This window comes from Carcharhinus amblyrhynchos, chromosome 4 (assembly GCF_965287045.1).
Source record: "Carcharhinus amblyrhynchos chromosome 4, sCarAmb.v2.hapA, whole genome shotgun sequence".
Lineage (NCBI taxonomy): Eukaryota > Metazoa > Chordata > Chondrichthyes > Carcharhiniformes > Carcharhinidae > Carcharhinus > Carcharhinus amblyrhynchos.
In genome coordinates this window covers 20,886,168-20,904,247 of record NC_137327.1, presented here as the reverse complement: position 1 = coordinate 20,904,247, position 18,080 = coordinate 20,886,168, and the positions used below count along the sequence as shown (strand labels likewise).

General features: G+C 42.0%; 1 protein-coding gene across 3 annotated transcripts in view; it reads right to left on the bottom strand.

The window, feature by feature from the left end:
- Nucleotides 1-12,185: 12,185 nt before the first annotated feature.
- Nucleotides 12,186-18,080, bottom strand: part of zfhx3b (zinc finger homeobox 3b) — a 462,160-nt gene continuing 456,265 nt past the window's right edge. For all 3 annotated transcript variants that reach the window (XM_080186784.1, XM_080186783.1, XM_080186785.1), the window contains exon 10: nt 12,186-14,923. In XM_080186784.1, the coding sequence (XP_080042910.1) occupies nt 13,377-14,923 (1,547 nt within the window). In that variant the 3' untranslated portion in view covers nt 12,186-13,376. The remainder of the gene's footprint in view (nt 14,924-18,080) is intronic.

Below are 18,080 nucleotides of genomic sequence, written 5' to 3'. Positions count from 1 at the left end.
ATACGGACTAATATGCTCTCAAGTTAACAATGCGGTAACAAAATGCATGACATGAGTTCACCATTAAGATCTTAGCAAGCGGCTTCCAATATGTTTTTAAACAAATTTCCACGAATACAATTTTAGTTGATGGTAGTCAGCGAATCAGTGCCACACAATCTGGAAGCACATTCAACTGACATCATACCATGTTCCACCTTTTACTCACAGCAAGATTTCTATTAAAATTATCCAAGGAAAATATAGTCTTGAGTTGTTTGAAGTGGGATATCTGTTTATAGAATTCCTACAGTGCAGAAGGAGGCCATTTGGCCCATCGAATCTGCATTGACCACCATTCCAACCAGGCCACGGCCCAAAAACCCCACCTATTCACCCTGCTAGTTCCCCTGACACAAAGGGGCAATTGAGCCTGGCCAATCAACCTAACCTGCACATCTTTTGGAGTTTACAGTAGAAATTGGTAACAATGTGAGCTACAATTGAGGTAAAACACTTTTCCTTCTCCCTGCACCTCCCCAAAAACATTGAAAAGACATTTGTTGAAGAATTTCACAGCCAGAAAATTCGTACCTATCCAGGAAATAGTTTGAAATATGGAATCAAAAGGGCTGAACCACTTTGCATTTTCAAACTACTAACTATCTTTCTGTATCTGATAATAATTATAAACTAACCTGCATTATCCACATGGAATATGAGGTGGATACAGCTTTGTGAAGTATAGGGTGATAGAGAATGACACTTTTGGAGTCTTGTGAGAGAATTTCAATGCTAGTGTACTCTTAATCATGTCCTGCTTTTAGTAATATTGGAGACTTAATTATGCAAGCATTTAGAATACCTATTGAACTATCCCACTGGAGTAAAGGACTTTCGGGGTTTGCAGCTGGGATCAGCAAATCAGCCTTGACTCAATTTAGATCAATCAAGCATCGCACCAATGTCTTTCATGACTAGGTATTTCCAAAAGCATCTGATAACCATTCATTGACTTGACAGCTTTTCCATCCAGATATAACTTTATTATTCATTTTCATTGGATGCACTTTATTTAACAAAGACTTCTCCTTCTTCCATTCAGGAAAAAGGCTTTGCCTCTGAAATTATACATCACCATATTCACTTTTGGGGGAGACCAATTCATTGCCTCGCATGGGGTATTTGTTTTTTCACCATGGCACTTCACAAACACCCCTAACCAACTGAGCTCCCCTATCAGTCAACTGACCTTGCTATTGTCATACTGCTAAGACCAATATCACTTACTTGTGGAATTCCAGCATATAAATGTCGTGGAAATGTTGCCCAAACTGTACTGGTGATCACTATTTTTCAATGCTTTGGAACCTTACCAAGTCAATCTTACTGCACCCAAACAGAAATTTAAAAAATATAAGGGCGGTATGGTGGCACAATTGTTAGCACCACAGCCTCACAACACCAGGGACCTGGGTTCAATACCGGCCTTGGGTCACTGTCTGTGTGGAGTTTGCACATTCTTATGTCTGTGTAGGTTTCCTCTGGGTGCTCCAGTTTCCTCCCATAGTCCAAAGATGTGCGGGTTCAGTAGATTGGCCATGTTAAATTGATCCTTAGTGTCAGGGGGATTAGCCGGGTAAATATGTGGGGTTACGGAGATCGAGCCTGGGTGGGATTGTAGCTGGTGGAGACTTGATAAGCCAAATGGCCCCCTTCTACACTGTAGGAATTCTATGATTTAAGCTACAAATTATTAGTTGGGCAAAGAGTTCTGTTTCTCGCTCTTGATATCCTGAAAGTGCTGATTCAGAAAAAGAGTCCAATACGAAGTGAAGAGCAATTCCCTCATGGGGCTAGTAGTGACATGTCATTTTGGACACCAGATGAAGTGAAAATCCAGTATGGCATCAACTTGCTATGCAGTATGCTCAAGATTCCACTGAAATGCTTTAAACAGCAGGCTTCTTCCTCCAACTCTCCAAACCTTTCAATTCCTAACTTTTGGAACAAGTCCACATCTACAGGTGTGTGCACAGTCTCAAACAAAGGGGTTAAAATTCCATTCAGGCAGGAGTCAATCATATAAATGGGCTGGAAACTAAACTCCAGTCTCAGACTACAGAATAAATGCACCCTAAAACAAAAAGCTAACTGTGGCCTGGTCTCATCAGACTGACTGTTTGCTGATCAAGAGACCTGATGATCACTTTTCCTTCGTCCAGCCTTCACTATGTTGCATTGAGGATGAACATGGATCTGTTTTACATCTTTACATCCGCAAAAAAAATCAAGGTTCTAAAAACTGTGAGCAGCGTTGGAACAATCTGACAATCCCACCTGGACTTTGCCCCAGATCTGCCAATAAATCACCCTCCCATTCCCTTCTCATTCTGATGCATTTATTTCATGAAAATGTGACTTTATTGAATACATCATTTTATAATATCAAGAGGTAAACTCAACATGGAATTGTTTTGTAATCCAATCAAAATTTAATTGTGGTACAACCTGCATTTCAGAACAATGGAATGTCAAAGCTTAAAAACATGACGGCAAAAAAAAATTACTTGATATCATGGCTGTTTTAAAACATGAGCATCCAATATGGCACATTTCTGCCAGAATTTTACCATCTCGTTCGCCTGAGGCTCGTAAGATCCCACCCAAGGCCAACGGAGAATGCCATTCTGTGAGACTTGGGACAGACATGCCAGTAAAATTCTGGCATTCATGTTAAAATTATGCTGCCGACTATATTGGTAAAAGCTCCAATGTTGGTGCCCAGGAGCTGTTGCATTCAAGGTAATAGTGCCTGCATGCGACCGAATCAGCACTTCTCAGCATTTTGGATAAGATCAAGCATCAGATCATAGAATCCCTACAGTGCCAAAAGAGACCATTCAGCCCATTGAGCCTGCACCAACAACAGTCCCACCCAAGCCGTATCTCCATAACCCCTATGTATTTGCCCTGGGAATCCCCTTGACATTAAGGGATAATTGAACATGGCCAAGCAACCTAACCTGCACATTTTTGGACTGTGGAAGGAAATCGGTGCAGCCGGAGGAAACCCACACAGACACAGGGAGAACGTGCAAACTCCACACAGACAATTACCCGAGACCAGAAATGAACCCTGGTCTCTGGGACAGTGAGGCAGCTGTGCTAACCATTGAGCCCCCCCCAAAGCCTAAGATCAGTTTGGATCTTGCTTGTCCCTCTTGAGGGCACCATAAATTGGATTCAATTTGGATTTGTTTTTGGAGGAAGCAAGGCGATGGATTAAGGGCTTGCCTGGTTCGCTCTATGCATTTGCTTTGTAACTTTAAGAATGAAGTAGATTTTTTTAAAAGGAGCAATCAGTGTGACTGCTGGAGACTGCCACTGAAAGATAAAGTTTAGAAAAATGATTATCAGGAGCCAGGAGAAACGGGAGTGGATTCAATCAATTCATTCAGTCAGGGGCATTTAACTGCAGCCCACACGGGCAGTATTTTCTGGTCACAGCTGCCCTGAGGACGGAAATTTCCACCCATGGTCAATGGACCTTTATGTGGTCTATCAAATTGTCTCTCCCAACCCTGACAATTCCTGCAGTCGGCAGGACCAGAAAATTTACCCCTTTATTCTGATGATTAAATAACTAATTTTCAAATGAGATTACAATCAGTTGACCTCTTATATAATTTTATGAAGAAAGTAGAACCCGAGGAATTGGGAATATGGCCATGTTCCACTGCGTAATATCATGTCGCACTTGTTATTTTAAACTGCATTGGGCCATGAATTCTGAAAACTAGGCCTTCAGGAGTGACTAAAAGGCCTTTGCGTCTCTTGTAGTATTTCAAATTATAATATTTACATGGCTTTGCTTCCTCTGGTAGCATATTAATACGCTTGCATAAAATGTGTTCTCCACTGTTTGAACAGTTGTTAACCCAATAATTGCATAAAGGATTCTCACACAAATGCAATTGAGCGTTTTGCTATTAGAGAAAATTACGCTCCTTAATGTCTTAGAAATGTGGGGCTTTTAATAAAACAACTTAATAGCACAAAAGGTTTACACGCGTGTAATGATCAGGGTTCATAATATGTTTTACTGCATCTCATTACTATGCAATTATCATGGTGTTTAACCGTTTTGCACCAAGATTTTCAGTACTTTTTCTCAATTGTTCATGAATATGGTTCTGTTCAATTACTGACTATCTTCAAAACAATCATCAGCGTATGTATGCAGTATATATGTTGAGACTAATTAGGCTGAGAACTCATTCTGTGGTGTGTAAATATGGTCATTAGCACCTGGATATTGTGGGCAGGAATTCAATCTATAGGCGCCTGTTTCTCTGCCATAAAATCACTTCCAAATTTTCCAGTCTTGATCTTGAGTCCAAATGTCAGAATTGTGCCACTTGAAATATTAGCTTGGGCAACTTTCATCCTCTGAAATGAAGGCTTCATGAATATACTATTAGGATCCAATGTCTGGTTCAGGCCCACTTTCTGCCAAAATCAACTGAGAGCACACAATGCTGGAAGTCTTAATTGCTAAAACGGCCCACTATCCATTGATGCCAATAGTAAGGAAGAAAGTTTTGGCAGCGTCAATTAAAGAGATTGTCACTGTATTTTGGAGTGGCACAGTTGGTTAGCAGTGCTGACACAGAGTGCCTAGGGCCCTAGGTTCGATTCCTGGCTTGGTTCACTGTCTGTGTGGAGTTTGCACATTCTTCCCATGTCTGCGTGGGTTTCCTCCGGGTGCTCTGGCTTCCTCCCGCAGTCCAAAGATGTGCGGGTTAGTTTGTTTGGCCGTAGTAAATTGCCCATCATATCGGGGGGCTAACAAGGGTAAATGAATGGGGTTGTGGGGATAGGACCTGGATGGGATTGTGGTTGGTGCAGACTGGATGGGCCAGATGGCCTCCTTCTGAACTGTAGGACTCCGATTTGTGTAAGTGACTGCCGAATCTTACCAGACTGTCCATGGTTATTGTTGGCTGCCCAGGCAAAGCTGTAATATTTCGGAAAATTACTTTTGGAAACAGCAGGACAATTTGTGTGTGGGAGATCCGAGTGTCACTCGGTCAGTCCATCCTTGAAGTTGAAGGAGGAGGAAGGGAAAGGGCAGAATTACAGAAAGTTACAGTACTCTGTAACTGTCAGGGAGAAAGAGAAATTAGGAAAGACACAGGTCGAACACCATAGGAGTGATTTTCAGCCCGCATTAGCGAGAAGGGTGCGCGGAAAATATGGTGGGAACCGGGAAGTGCTATTCTCACTGGAAAGATCGCATTTCCTGATTTTCCACACCCCTCACTGGTGACATCACATTTTCACTTCACACAAAGGGTGAGAATCTCATTTTTTTTTACATACAATTTAATCTCATTACCAAACCTACCGCACTCCCCGCAACTCCGCTACATGATCCCCACCTCAAATATTCAAATTTCACTGATGTTTACAACAGCTATTTAAAGACATGAGTCAGCCAAGTGGACACCCAGAGGCATAAAAGCAAGCGTAGCCCCCAGGGAGAGAGGGGCGCGCCCGGGCAGTGCCCTGGCACTACCGCTTGGCACAGGTCAGCAGTGCCAGGTTGATCCTGGCAGTGCCAAATTGGCAATGCCAACCTGAACGAAGAGGCAGTATCGGGGCAAGCCCTCCAAGGGGGGGCGGACAGGTGGGTTCCTGTTATTTTGAATGTGTGTTGGGGGGGTGGGGGGGGGCGAGTATTGAGGAGGGGAATGATGGCAAGGCAATACTACCAGTGACTATTGGTCATGGCAGTGGGGGTGGGGGGTGGGGGGTGGCGGGGAAATCGAGCTCCTGATGATTGTGCCGTGGGGTGAGTGGGGCAGAAAGAGCCCTGATATCGTCATGGTGGAGGTGGAAGAGGGTGGAGGTTAACTTTGGTGCTGATGTGGACGCCCTTTAAAGCTGGTGGTGCCCAGTCTCTGTGGACCTGGCCTTGCTGACTCTCAGACCCTGCCCCACCAGACTGATGGCATAAACCATCCCCCCTCCACCCTGGTTATTTTTAAAAATCAGAGTGGGCTGAAAACTCGGACGTGCGACTGGAGGGATACACATCGACTTTCAGTCAAAACTTGGCCCTCTGATAAATAAGGGGAAAATTCTGCTCCATGTGTGCAGGAGCAAAACATGTTCTCTGCATTCAGCTGAGGGGCCATGTGTCCAATGGCCATGCTTCACCTTCTATGATGACCAACTGCAGCACAGTGCCGGGTGACACACTCCACTGACTTTTCTCAATCAGAACAGGACGTGGCTATTTGGTGACCTTCATGGTGATTGTCCACATCTGCTTCCTGTGCCTGCAATGTCATAGAAACATAGAAAATAGGTGCAGCAGTAGGCCATTTGGCCCTTTGAGCCTGCACCACTATTCAGTATGATCATGATTTCAGTATTCCACTCCTGCTTTCTGTCCAAACCTCGTTAGCCACAAGGGCCATGTCCAGCTCCCTCTTGAACATATCGAACAAATTGGCCTTAGTAGCTTTCTGTGATAGCGAATTCAACACGTTCACAACTCTCTGAGTGAAAACTCATCTCAGTCCTGAATGGCTAACCCTTATTCTTAGTAAGAAGTCTCAGAACACCAGGTTAAAGTCCAACAGGTTTATCTGGTATCACAAGCTTTCAGAGCACTGCTCCTTCATCACTCACTCACCTGATAAAGGAGCAGTGCTCTGAAAGCTTGTGATTCTAAATAAATCCGTTGGACTTTAACTTGGTGTTGTGAGATTTCTTATTGTGCTTACTCCTGTCCAATGCTGGCATCTCCACATAATAGCCCTTATTCTGAGACTGCAAGAAGAAAGGGAATGTGCTCCTTGGTGAAAGGTTACAAAGATAATTTTGGCATAGAGCTGATAGTGTCTAAAAGATAGTGGGCAAGTGGGGGAGTAACTTTGAGGGTAGCAGGTGAGGGGGTGAAAGCAGCAGCTCATGAATGGTCCAGTCATGTGTACTACTGCACAAAAGTCAAATTCTGTAGATGTTGTAAATTGGAATAAAAAATACTGCAAACACTCAGCAGGTCATGACCTGTGTAGAGAAACAGAGTTAACCTTTCATCAGTACTCATTGGCTCACCTGACCACCTGAGTATTTCCAGCAATTTTGGTGAGTTTTTTTGATAGAAAACCCCATGTGGTTCACTAATGTCCCTTTAAGGAAGGAAATCTGCCATCCTTACCTGGTCTGGCCTACACATAACTGTAGAGTCAAGGAAATGTGGTTTGACTCTCAACTGTCCTCAGGCAATTAGGGATGGGCAATAAATGCTGGCCAGTCAGTGACACCCATGTTCCACAAATGAATAATATAAAATCTTTGCCTTTATTTTGCATCATACTGTGATTGGAACAGTGATACAAGCAGGGTAAAGAAGGCTTGGGAGTTCTGGAACTACAGCAATAATTTCAGAGATGCAAGTTGGGTGTCTTACCTTAAAGGTCCAGCTCATTAACCTTCTTCTGCCTTTGCAACAAGTCCTGGGTCCAGTTCTTTTCACGTTGACCTGTAAGGCCACCTCTGTCAGCTGATTCTGGGCAACTTGCCTTGATACCTTTTTGCCATCTTTGGGACAGTTCCTTCCTCCTCACCTCTTCAAAGCGACCTCCAGAGCAGCATTTGGGAATCTGGGATGGGGCTGGGGGCTAGTCTTGCTCTCCTCCATTCACAATGCTTAGCAATGATTCCCTTCAGTAGAGTGTACCTGCCCTTTAAGGGCTGCAAGCAGTCTTTAAATACCAGTATTGACATCTGACTTTCTGACCCCTGAATTGGAGAGTTGCCAATAAAATGGCAAGGAGCGGCAGCAGATCCCCAATCAAAATGAGCCACTGCCCCAATTTTATTTGCTTGCCTCATCAATGTCATTGGGCACTACATCTATTTTCCGCCTGCTTTTGGCAATGGGTGAATTCCTCCCCCGCGTACCCACACCGCCCCCCCCACCCCCACTCTCCCCCTGCTTCCAGTGAGTCTCGTAAAACTATGCGCACTCTGTCAACTTTTATTTCATTGTAATTTTGCCAACAAAAAGAAAATGCTCAACTCAAGTCATCAAAGCTAATTCAAAATCCAGAGGAATCATTAGAACCACAGGTCAGCATAATATAAAAGCAACTGCGAAATGCAACTATTTCCTCATTGATACGTTTAACAATGCGGTTATAGTACTTCTTTTATGGAAAATTATTTTCAAGGTGCAGCGAGTTAGCAGGAGTGTTCAGATTGCTAATCCGACTGCGTGCTGTACCAAATGGAGTGAGTCAACCATTGCTGGCTCTACTCACTCCTTGGGCTTTGCACCAATTGGAGAGTCAGTCCGCCCATTATGAAGCCGCACGCCATTGAATAGTCTGAGAACTTCATAAACTTGTTTTGAATCACTTCAGTGCTCAGAGTCCACTAAGTCCCGATCTTAGCATTTAATTGCCTGGAGAGTGGGCTACTTGCTGCTAAGTTTAATGCAATGTTCTTTATTTAATAGTGTCACCATAGTGAAGTTACTGTGAAAATCCCCTAGCCGCCACACTCCGGCGCCTGTTCGGGGACACAGAGGGAGAATTTAGCATGGCCAATGCACCTAACCATCATGTCTTTCAGATGTGTACTGAGCTAAAGCCAGCGGTGGGATTCTGGTCTGCCAGATGCACATCACATTTTACAAGTACTGATCAGACACTGGCATCTATCACATCATTTTAAAAGTCACCCAGGCTTCGTAATAATTTTGAAAATAATTTTTGCTATGTGCACCTATTAATAGTGAGCGCAAGAGCCCATGCCAGGTATCAATTATAGAACTTGCATCCTGATCAAATTATTACACTAGAAAATCTGTTTGCAGAAGTACACAAACACACTTCTAAGATCCTGGCACTTTCCTGAGATGCAAGTTTATTTTATGATGTTCCCCACAATGTAGGCATATAAATTAATATTCCTCAGGTGATCTACTCAGTAATGTTGCTGGTTTACCAACCTTGCCAGTAACTTATGTCACTAGGTCATGATATTCATTCAATCCCATTTGTCCTGGCTGCAATACTCAAGTTAATAATGATCTCCACATGGTAAACACATGCTGTATTGCAATATATTATTACCATATGGCGATCAAAGGATTATTAGTATGACAAAAGGGGTCAGGTTTGGTGCCCACTGGTTAAAAACTGAAATATTTCTGCATATATTTGACTTGCAAAGATTGGAGCAGACATTCACTATACTACCTTAATGATCACCATATGGTCAAAACAGGTGGGAGACTAGGCTTGTATTGTCAGAGGCTTAGTCACTCACCTCACATTTTCGCAGACTGTGAATGTAAATGGATGAGTTGGTTTGTGCAAATCTAATTCTGCATTTATTTCTGTGGAGCTTTTGCAACACAATGTTGCTGCTTCCATTCTGAAGTGGATGGGCGACACAGTGGCACAGTCATTAGCACTGCTGCCTCACAATACCAGGGACCCGGGTTCAATTCCTGCCTTGGGTCATTGCCTATGTGCAGTTTGCATGTTTTCCCCTTGTCTGGGTGGGTTTCCTCCAGGTGTGGCAGTTTCCTCTCACAATCCGAAGGACATGCTGGTTAGGTGCAGTGGCCTTGCTAAATTCTCTGTGTATGCGGTGGAGTGTGGCGACTAGGGGATTTTCACAGTAACTTCATTGCAGTGTTAATGTAAGCCTAATTGTGACTAATAAATAAACTCTAAACTTTTAAGCTGAGGGGGAATGAGCAGCATATCTGTCTAGAAATGGAGACGGAACGCTGCTGCTATTAAAAACAGTCCCAGAGAATTTCAGCCCAAACTGCAATGTACACTAACATGAATGGTCAACGCATTTGCACGTGTATGAAACCTCTACCTGTGGTCTCCAGACTCAGGTGGAATGGACTGTGCTACTTCCCAATCTCTGAGAATGGCAGCACCAATATCTCACCAGACCGGTAGGTATAATAGTGATATTGGTTACTGTAAGTTGTATTTTGAGTAGGATCAAGAGTCATTTCTTAAATGAGTGAATAACATTACCAAACACAAGGTTTTGCTCATACTGGGTTTTTTTTAATGTATCACAATGAGCAAGAAACATACTTGATGAAGTATTTTCAAAGGAGTATATTCAATTACCATCTACAATCAACTTAACTATGACAACAAGGTTTGTGACAAAATTTTTAAAGTTCGAAATCCACGTGGTTGTTAGTTTCCATGATTTTGGTACAGTTGAAATTTTTTTTCATTATTGTTACAGTAACAAAAAAACTAACAAGACTACATTATAGAAAAAACATCAAGAACATCATTTTTGGTTTAACTTGCTCTTTTTTTTTGTACATTGCAAGGCTGGAGATACCTCTTTCACCTCAGGGTAATGTTTCCAAAGTTGCCCAAGATGTAAAAGTCAATGCTGTTCACAGTGGGCAGTTTCTCCACAAGAACGACAATAATCTTCTTTATTGTCCAAGAACTTAGATACATCAAGTATGCTGACTTGTGTTAATGCTTCTCTTGTCTTATTCTTTTTCCCCATGCCACAAAAAAATGGACACTTTTAATGTGGCATCATTCTCATTGCTTAAAGCTTTGGCCACATTCATATATAGTTAAATAATTTTTTTTTCAAAAAACTGCTCAGTGCTTTTATCCAGCTCCATGTTTCAGTACTGGTGGTGCCTTTAGATGCAAATATGTCTTGTCCACTTTTCACCTGTACGTCTTGCTACGTTTAACTGTAAAACTTGGGGTAGCCTGACCCACACAATATTAGTCTTTGTAAATGGTAGAGTACAAGTGCTACTGAACAGACTTTGGAAACAAAGGTCAGAGTTCCAAGAAAATACAAACCAGAAAATTGCACCTTAAGAGGCCATGTCATAGTATATAAAGATAAAAAACATAAAACAAACCAGTATTTAAAATATAATGCTAGTGTTAAAATGTTAACAGTTAATATGAGGAAAATTATATATGATACAGAAACATACTAACATACAAATTAACAGTTAAATGCCGAATATATTTCATAGAATCACATCAAAAAACAAAACAAAAAACAAAAACTGTACAACCTTGGAATAAAATTTTTCATCTTGTGGGAGCTATTTTTTTTTTCTTAACCTCATTTAGAAAAGATTTTGATTTTTTTCCGTTTTTGAACGTTATCAGATATCTTTATGTAAAATAGGCCTACTTTTAAATGTAATTTAAACTTCTGTCACCTCTGAACTGAAGAGTTATACTATCTGCATGTAATTATTACAAAAAAATCATTTTTGCACTGTGCACAAGCCTGATTATGAATATGTACAACAGCTTATCGACTACTTCAAAAAAATAAAAACAAAAAACAAAAAAAAAAGATTTTTTAAACAAAACATCAGTCCCTGCAACAAACTCCAAGTTGATAGTTTGGAATGAACTGGAGTTCTGCAATTTGTATTGGCTTTTGACATTAATAGAAGCATCAGCCAAACTGAACCATGGAAAGGTGTATTCACAGTCTAAAAACGTTCCATTTGCAACAGAAAGATGAAAAAAGGAATATCAAAAAGCAAGGGCTAAAACTGATTTATTGGTTTGCAGTAAAGCTTAGCAAAAAGCAAGGTATAAGCAAGCATCTATTGTGTGACTACAACATTTGCAGCAAAAAAAGATTTTTTTTTCTTAAAAAAGAGTTCAGACCTTTTTAATCCTAATGAAGTTTTGACATTAATGTGACTACAGAGATGTACATAACACAAGTGCCCAAATAACAAAGACATTTTCTTAAAAGATCACTATCTGATATTCTTGGTAGTAGCAGTGCCTTCTAACCACCACTGCACTTATTCCACAATACAAGGACAAACCTTTAAGTAAAAAGTTTTTTTTGGTATTTTTATTTGTTTTGTCTTAAGCCACTCCTTTGCTTGCAGAAGAAGCAATGGCAGCGACCTGGATATTACCATTCCTTTTTTGTTAAATTTTTATTAAATCAGAAGAACAAATTCTCAAGTATAAAGATGCCTCTTTTCATCTTTATGCACCAATGGTGAAAGTGTATGTCTTTGGATTTTGTTAAAGCGCGAGAATTTTTTCTCTTTATGACAAAAGAAAAAAATAATAATTAATCTCCTCCCTCCCTCCCTCCCCCCCCAAAAAAAAGACCAGACTGCCGCCACACTACACAAAAAACAAATGTCTGCTTCATAGGAAAAAATTCCACAGCATCTACAAAAGCAGAGAGGTAAGTGCACAAAGGTTACAGACACAGGTAAATAATCATTATGTTCCTTAAAGGTTCACAAAAAAATTGAAAAGGACCCTATCCACAAAAAATCTTTAAATTTACTTTTTTTTTCTTCCTTCTATAAAACTAGAGCAAAGCACCTTCAAAGAGGAAGGTGAGCATTAAGGAAGGTTTCAAGGTCAGAAGGGGAAGGTGGGAAAGGAAGGAATACGACAGAAAAGCATAGACCAGTAACTTGATTCAATCTACCCTATAGGAATGAACAAGACAACATCAAAATGAAGAGCTTTCTGTTGGACAATACAAAAGCTAATGTACACAAAGGTTTTCAATCTACCATACTGTTTAGGTCATTTCCAATGCAACAAACTACTCAACACCAAAATGTTCATATCTATCATAAATACAGAAAGTTAGTTTTTCCTTTAAATTCGTTGTTATCTCAGCTACAAGTCCTCAACACTCTTGTGTTTTGGTGGCAATGGGAGTGCTTAATTATCCCTCAGATTATACAGCAGAAGAGCTATTCTTTGTAAATCCCCAGTAAGATGTGTTTAATATTTTAACTCTTTTTTTTGAATACTTTCTGCCCGTTTTGAAAAAAAAAATCTTCTTCTGGAACAAAAAAAAACAAAAAACAGGAAAAACAAACAAACAAAAGCAAAGTATGATTCTGAAAACAGAACAAGGTGTGAGCTATTGACCTGAGAATACAAGACATTACATTTTAGCTAGCCATTGGTATCCGAATGCTTACATAGCAAGAAATCTAAACTGTAAATGGTGGATTGTCATCCCATAAGGTACATGCTGACATCTGCTGTGCTATCAACTTAGGGCATGTTTGCACTGGGGAAATAAAGGGTTTCAGGTTCAAAGACCACTGTAATTAAATTGAGGCAGTTCATTGCTTTCTGGTTTCTGTCATTGCTCAGCTAACCATAGTACCTTCTAGCAACCAGTGTAACAGGTTTAGATGTTGCCAGCATATCAATATGAGACAACAATCCTGAAAGATTTTATTTTTTTTGGTTAGAAGCTTTGGAATTGCAGTTAGTCTTTTTTGAAATTGGTTTGTTTTTTTTTATTAATCATATTGTCCATCTTCAAGCTTACAATCTGAAGGTGTCCATTCCTACACTAGTCAGACTACTGTCTCTGCGGCAGCTGGGGTCATTTGGACCCTCCAGCGGGCAATCCAGGCCATCTGACTTTTGGCTGAGCTCACTATCAGACTCATCTGAATAGCCGTCTGTTGGTATAGAGGTCTGAACCCCTGAGGTGCTGCATGAACTTGAGGTAACTGTTGAAGATGAGGAGAGAGAAGGTAAAGAACAGGGCTTCCTGACTGAGGCTCGGGAAAGAATGTTAGGCCAAGATTTTATGGAGGCATGGGGGGACAGGCTGGAGGAGGGGCTGTCGTTAGAGTGAGTGGCAGACTGCGAGGTAGATGCGGTGTTAGGATCGGGGAAGCAGGCTGAGTGAGGTAATAAACTAGCGTGCTCTTTGGCGTATCTTGCTGCTCGTTTGATTGTTCTGTGTTTGTGCAAGGTTGACTCGAGATGTTGACTTAGAGCTTCATCCCCGCTCAGTGTAGTATCACAGGCCAGGCAGTGGTAGGTGCTGGTGGGGACACGAAGCACCGTCTCTTGCAGATTTATCACAGACTGACCGAAGAAACATATTGACTGCAGGTGGCTCATGGCTGTCTCTTCATCAGTGAAGACCATCTGACACTTGCGACAGACCAACTTGTACTGCACCTTTGAAACAATGAACAGGTCAAGCGAGTCCGTACTTTTGCTTTCTGTTTGTTGCCGTTCCTCTGGTTTTGAAAGGGATGTTTCTCTGGGAGCACTGGCTTGCTCTTCTGTTTTAATAGATTCTTTGGTGGATTCTTTATCTGGAGAAGCTGTTAGTTGTGGGGCGGGGACTTGGCTTGGTTTAGGCTGCTGCTTTGGCTGTTGCTGCTGCTGTTGCTGCTGTTGTAGCTGTTGCTGTAACTGTTGCTGGAGCTGCTGCTGTTGCTGCTGCTGCTGTTGCTGCAATTGCCTGTGTTGCTGCTGGAGGGCATCTTGTAGACTTTGCTGATATTGCTGATATTGCTGCAGCAAAGAACCTGGCGACAGCCCCATCAGAGCTTGGGATAAAGCTGGGTTGTAGGGGAAGAGACCTTCCATCCCGTACATCGGTTGTAGGTATCCTCCTTGAAGGGCTCCGGGAATCTGTGGGGCATAGTACGGAGAAAAGCCTGGCACAAAGTAGGGCAAAAACTGGCTGGTGAGCAGGGCAGTCGGATCAGAAGCCAGTGCGTTTTGCAGAGCTTGAAGCTGGGCCGGGTCGACCACGTACTCCATGCCAGGAAGAGGCACCGATGTGCCGGCGCTGTTGTCGTTTTTCTCCTTGTTTGCTGTAGGCATAGGGTCCATCTTATCTTTCTCCTTTTCTTTCGCCCTCTCGTTTTCTTTGCTTTTGCGTGGTTCGGGTAGTGGTTGCTGGGTAGCTGAAGCCGGACGTGGAGTTGTCGGGGTAGTCTGTGTCGGGGCCTGGGATGTCAGTGAAGAAGGTGGCTTGCTTGGCAGTCCAGTAGTAGGAAGGCCAGGGGAGGGTGCAGTTGAACCAGGAATGCCCAAAAGGTTAGGTTTAGGAGAAGTTAAAGCTAAAAGAAAAACAAAATACAAAGCAGAAGAAACATAAATACTAACAGATCCCAAATACGTTGAGGAAAATAAAAAGAGTTTGTTTTTCAATTTATACAACATTGCAAAATAGGTTAGAACAAGTTATTTGTTTTTTTCATGCACGTCTCTTTCATTAAGACGAGAGTTTTACAAATGCAAGTAGGTCTTTTACTCTTTATGAGTCAACGGTGAGGCCAAAAGTAACATGCAGCACTACCATAAAGTTGTTGTAGAACAACAAAATTCTGATAGCAAGGTTTTAGCATTTAAAGCTTCACCCGACAGAACATATTTCACCATCCAGTGTACAAATCCGTTTCATTCTTCCTCTTGTTGAAACTCTGTTTTCTTCCCATTCTTACTTTGTAACTTACTCCTCTCAATGCTCCGCTGACTTGCAATGCAGCATCATCCATCTCAGACACACACCAGTGAGCTACACTTCGGCCCTTGCTGCACTGGTGGGGATTTTGTTTTTATTCATTTGTGGCAATTTGGGCTCTGCTGGCTAGGCCAGCATTTATTGATCTTGAGGAAGTGATGGTGAGCTGCCATCTTGAACCGCTGCTGTCCCTGTGGTGTAGATGCACTCACAGTGCTGCAAGGGAGGGTGTTCCAGGGTTTTGATCCAGCAACCCAGGAATGAATGCCACACGCCTCGTCTTGCCCTCCAGACTACACCACCATAAAGTCTAGCCCAGCTAAAGGATCTAGGGTGAGATTCCCTGGTCTCCTCGCCATGGGTTTCCTGCCAGTGGGAGGTGGCATGTTGTTTGCCAGTGGTGGGATTCTCTGGTCCTGCTGCTGTCGATGGGCAGACCCTGCTGGTGGGAAATCCCCATGCGGGGGTGCACAGCTGGCTGGAGCAGGAAATCCCGCTGGCATGAATGGCCAGAGAATTCCTAGTTCTTCCCCATCACCTTTCATAGATACCTTACCGCTATCAAGAATTCACTGTAAAGAATGCAGTGCTGGGGTGGGGGGACGGGTGGGGTGGGGGGGGGGGGGGGGGACGCTTTGCCACACAGTGTTCAGTTTCTCAACCAGGGTGGCACAGTGGTTAGCACTGCTGCCTCAGAGCACCAGAGAACCTGGCTTCAACTCCAGTCTTGGGTCACTGTCTGTGTGGAGTCTGCACATTCTCCCCATGTCTGTGTGGGTTTCCTCTGGGTGCTCCAGTTTCCTCCCACGTGCTAAAGATGTGTGGGTTAGGCTGATTGGCCATACTAAATTGGCCCTTAGTGCCAGGGGGATTAGAAGGATAAATACCAGCAGATGGGGACAGGGCCTGGATGGGATTGTTGTCGCTGCTGGCTTGATGGCCTGAATGGCCTCCTTCTGCACTGTAGGGGTTCTATGATAATGTTCTGGTGGCAGTTGGGCACAAATTATTGTTACTGTTAATAAACCTTAATTATTGCGCAATAGCTATTAGGAACATGAGTTTGATCGTTGTGGTTATAACCACGTTGTATAAAATGTGAATCAAGTTAGTTTAGCACTGGAGCAAACAGGTCAGGTTATAGGCTTCAGCTCTTGGTTTCTGCTCAGTTAGTTCATCTGAATTGGGCCCCAAATAGGCTTGTGGCTTGGGAAATGAAATTTAGCGAGAGTTCTGCTCCTCATCAGAATCCAGTGCTGGGTATGGGTATGTGTGGATCACAGGTAAGAACCTGGTCCAAACTGAGCTACAATGGCTCTCCACAATGGCTCTCTCTACAATGGAGAATACTCTGCCAACACTTATCTGTAGCATCAAACACGGATGTGAGGCATTCAAAATCCAGCAATGTCAATATGGAACTTCATGCTACTGAGAGGTCAAAATGAGAGCAAAACAACAGATTTGAGCCCTGATTTTAAACAAGTACCATAAAATTTATAAATTTGTATTTTATTCCAGTTGCCATAATGGCGAGAGATCACTGAAGGAATTCTAATTTTGAATATTTTTCTGGGTGGATCATCAGTTTCTCAAGCAAGTAACAAGCAGATAAGAATGTAGGCCAGAATATGCAAAACCTGTTAAGACATGTGATATAAATATTAGCATCTCATTGTTATTGGAAAGCAGTGCCTGTAATAGTTCAGTGCCAACTGAACTCACTTGGCATTAGAAATGTAATTTAGCAACATGGTGCACTGAAATTGACTTCTATGCAAACCTGATGAGCAGTAACATCCACTTAAATGCAAACTGTAAGCAGTGTCCATTTTAGTCATGTTAGGAGGGAATCTGTGACTTTGTCTTCTCGAAGACTAGTGGACTGAATCTCAATAAAGGGTTTCAAGTGGGTTCCTTGACAGGAATGGTGCAGCCTGATGGATGTGGGTATCTTAACAGTAACTGCAGAGTCAGTTCCACTGCCTGATTATGTGCAAGTAAAAGGTTTAAGCATTCAATTGTTCCAATGAGTACTCCTAGACGTCCTATGTTATTCTTATGATCATAATGGCATGATGAAATCCCTATAGTATACTCAAAATTAATTATCAAACTAATAACCATTTCCCTGGCAGCACCGAAAAAGAGGTTTGACTCCATCTCTTGGAGGGCTGTGATTATTCCCTTCTGCTGCTGCATTTGGAAGAAAGGTTGTGAATCTTCACGACTTTAACTATTCTCCTCCAAAGAGTGAGGCACTTAGATGTCCTAACTGTTTGTGTTGACTTCCCGCAGTACTGAACGCAGAGGGACACTAACAAAATAATGCAATTATTTTGGAAAATATATCCAAGATCTATTTCTCACTTAAAAGAAAATCAGAATCTGTATAATTTATACAGCGCTGTAACTGAAACAGCAACAGCCTTCTAAAGTACAAGGACAGATTAGAGTTGAACACACATTGTTAATGTCGTATTTTGTTGAATGCTATTTAGTACAACAGTAAAATTTGATTCTATGTAACAGCGAAAAGGTGAGTAACATTGGATCAAAAGACTTTCTTCTTTACACTTCTGTTCAATTTAACCATATTATGCTGATATCTTTTAATAACATTGCTAAGATCTTTAAATGTAATCCTGCAGGTGACATGATCCTGTTCCAAAGAAATGTCAAGTAACCTGCTGTTATTAAATTAACAAACATGAAGCTATATGAAGTTCATATCCGATCCACTACATCATACA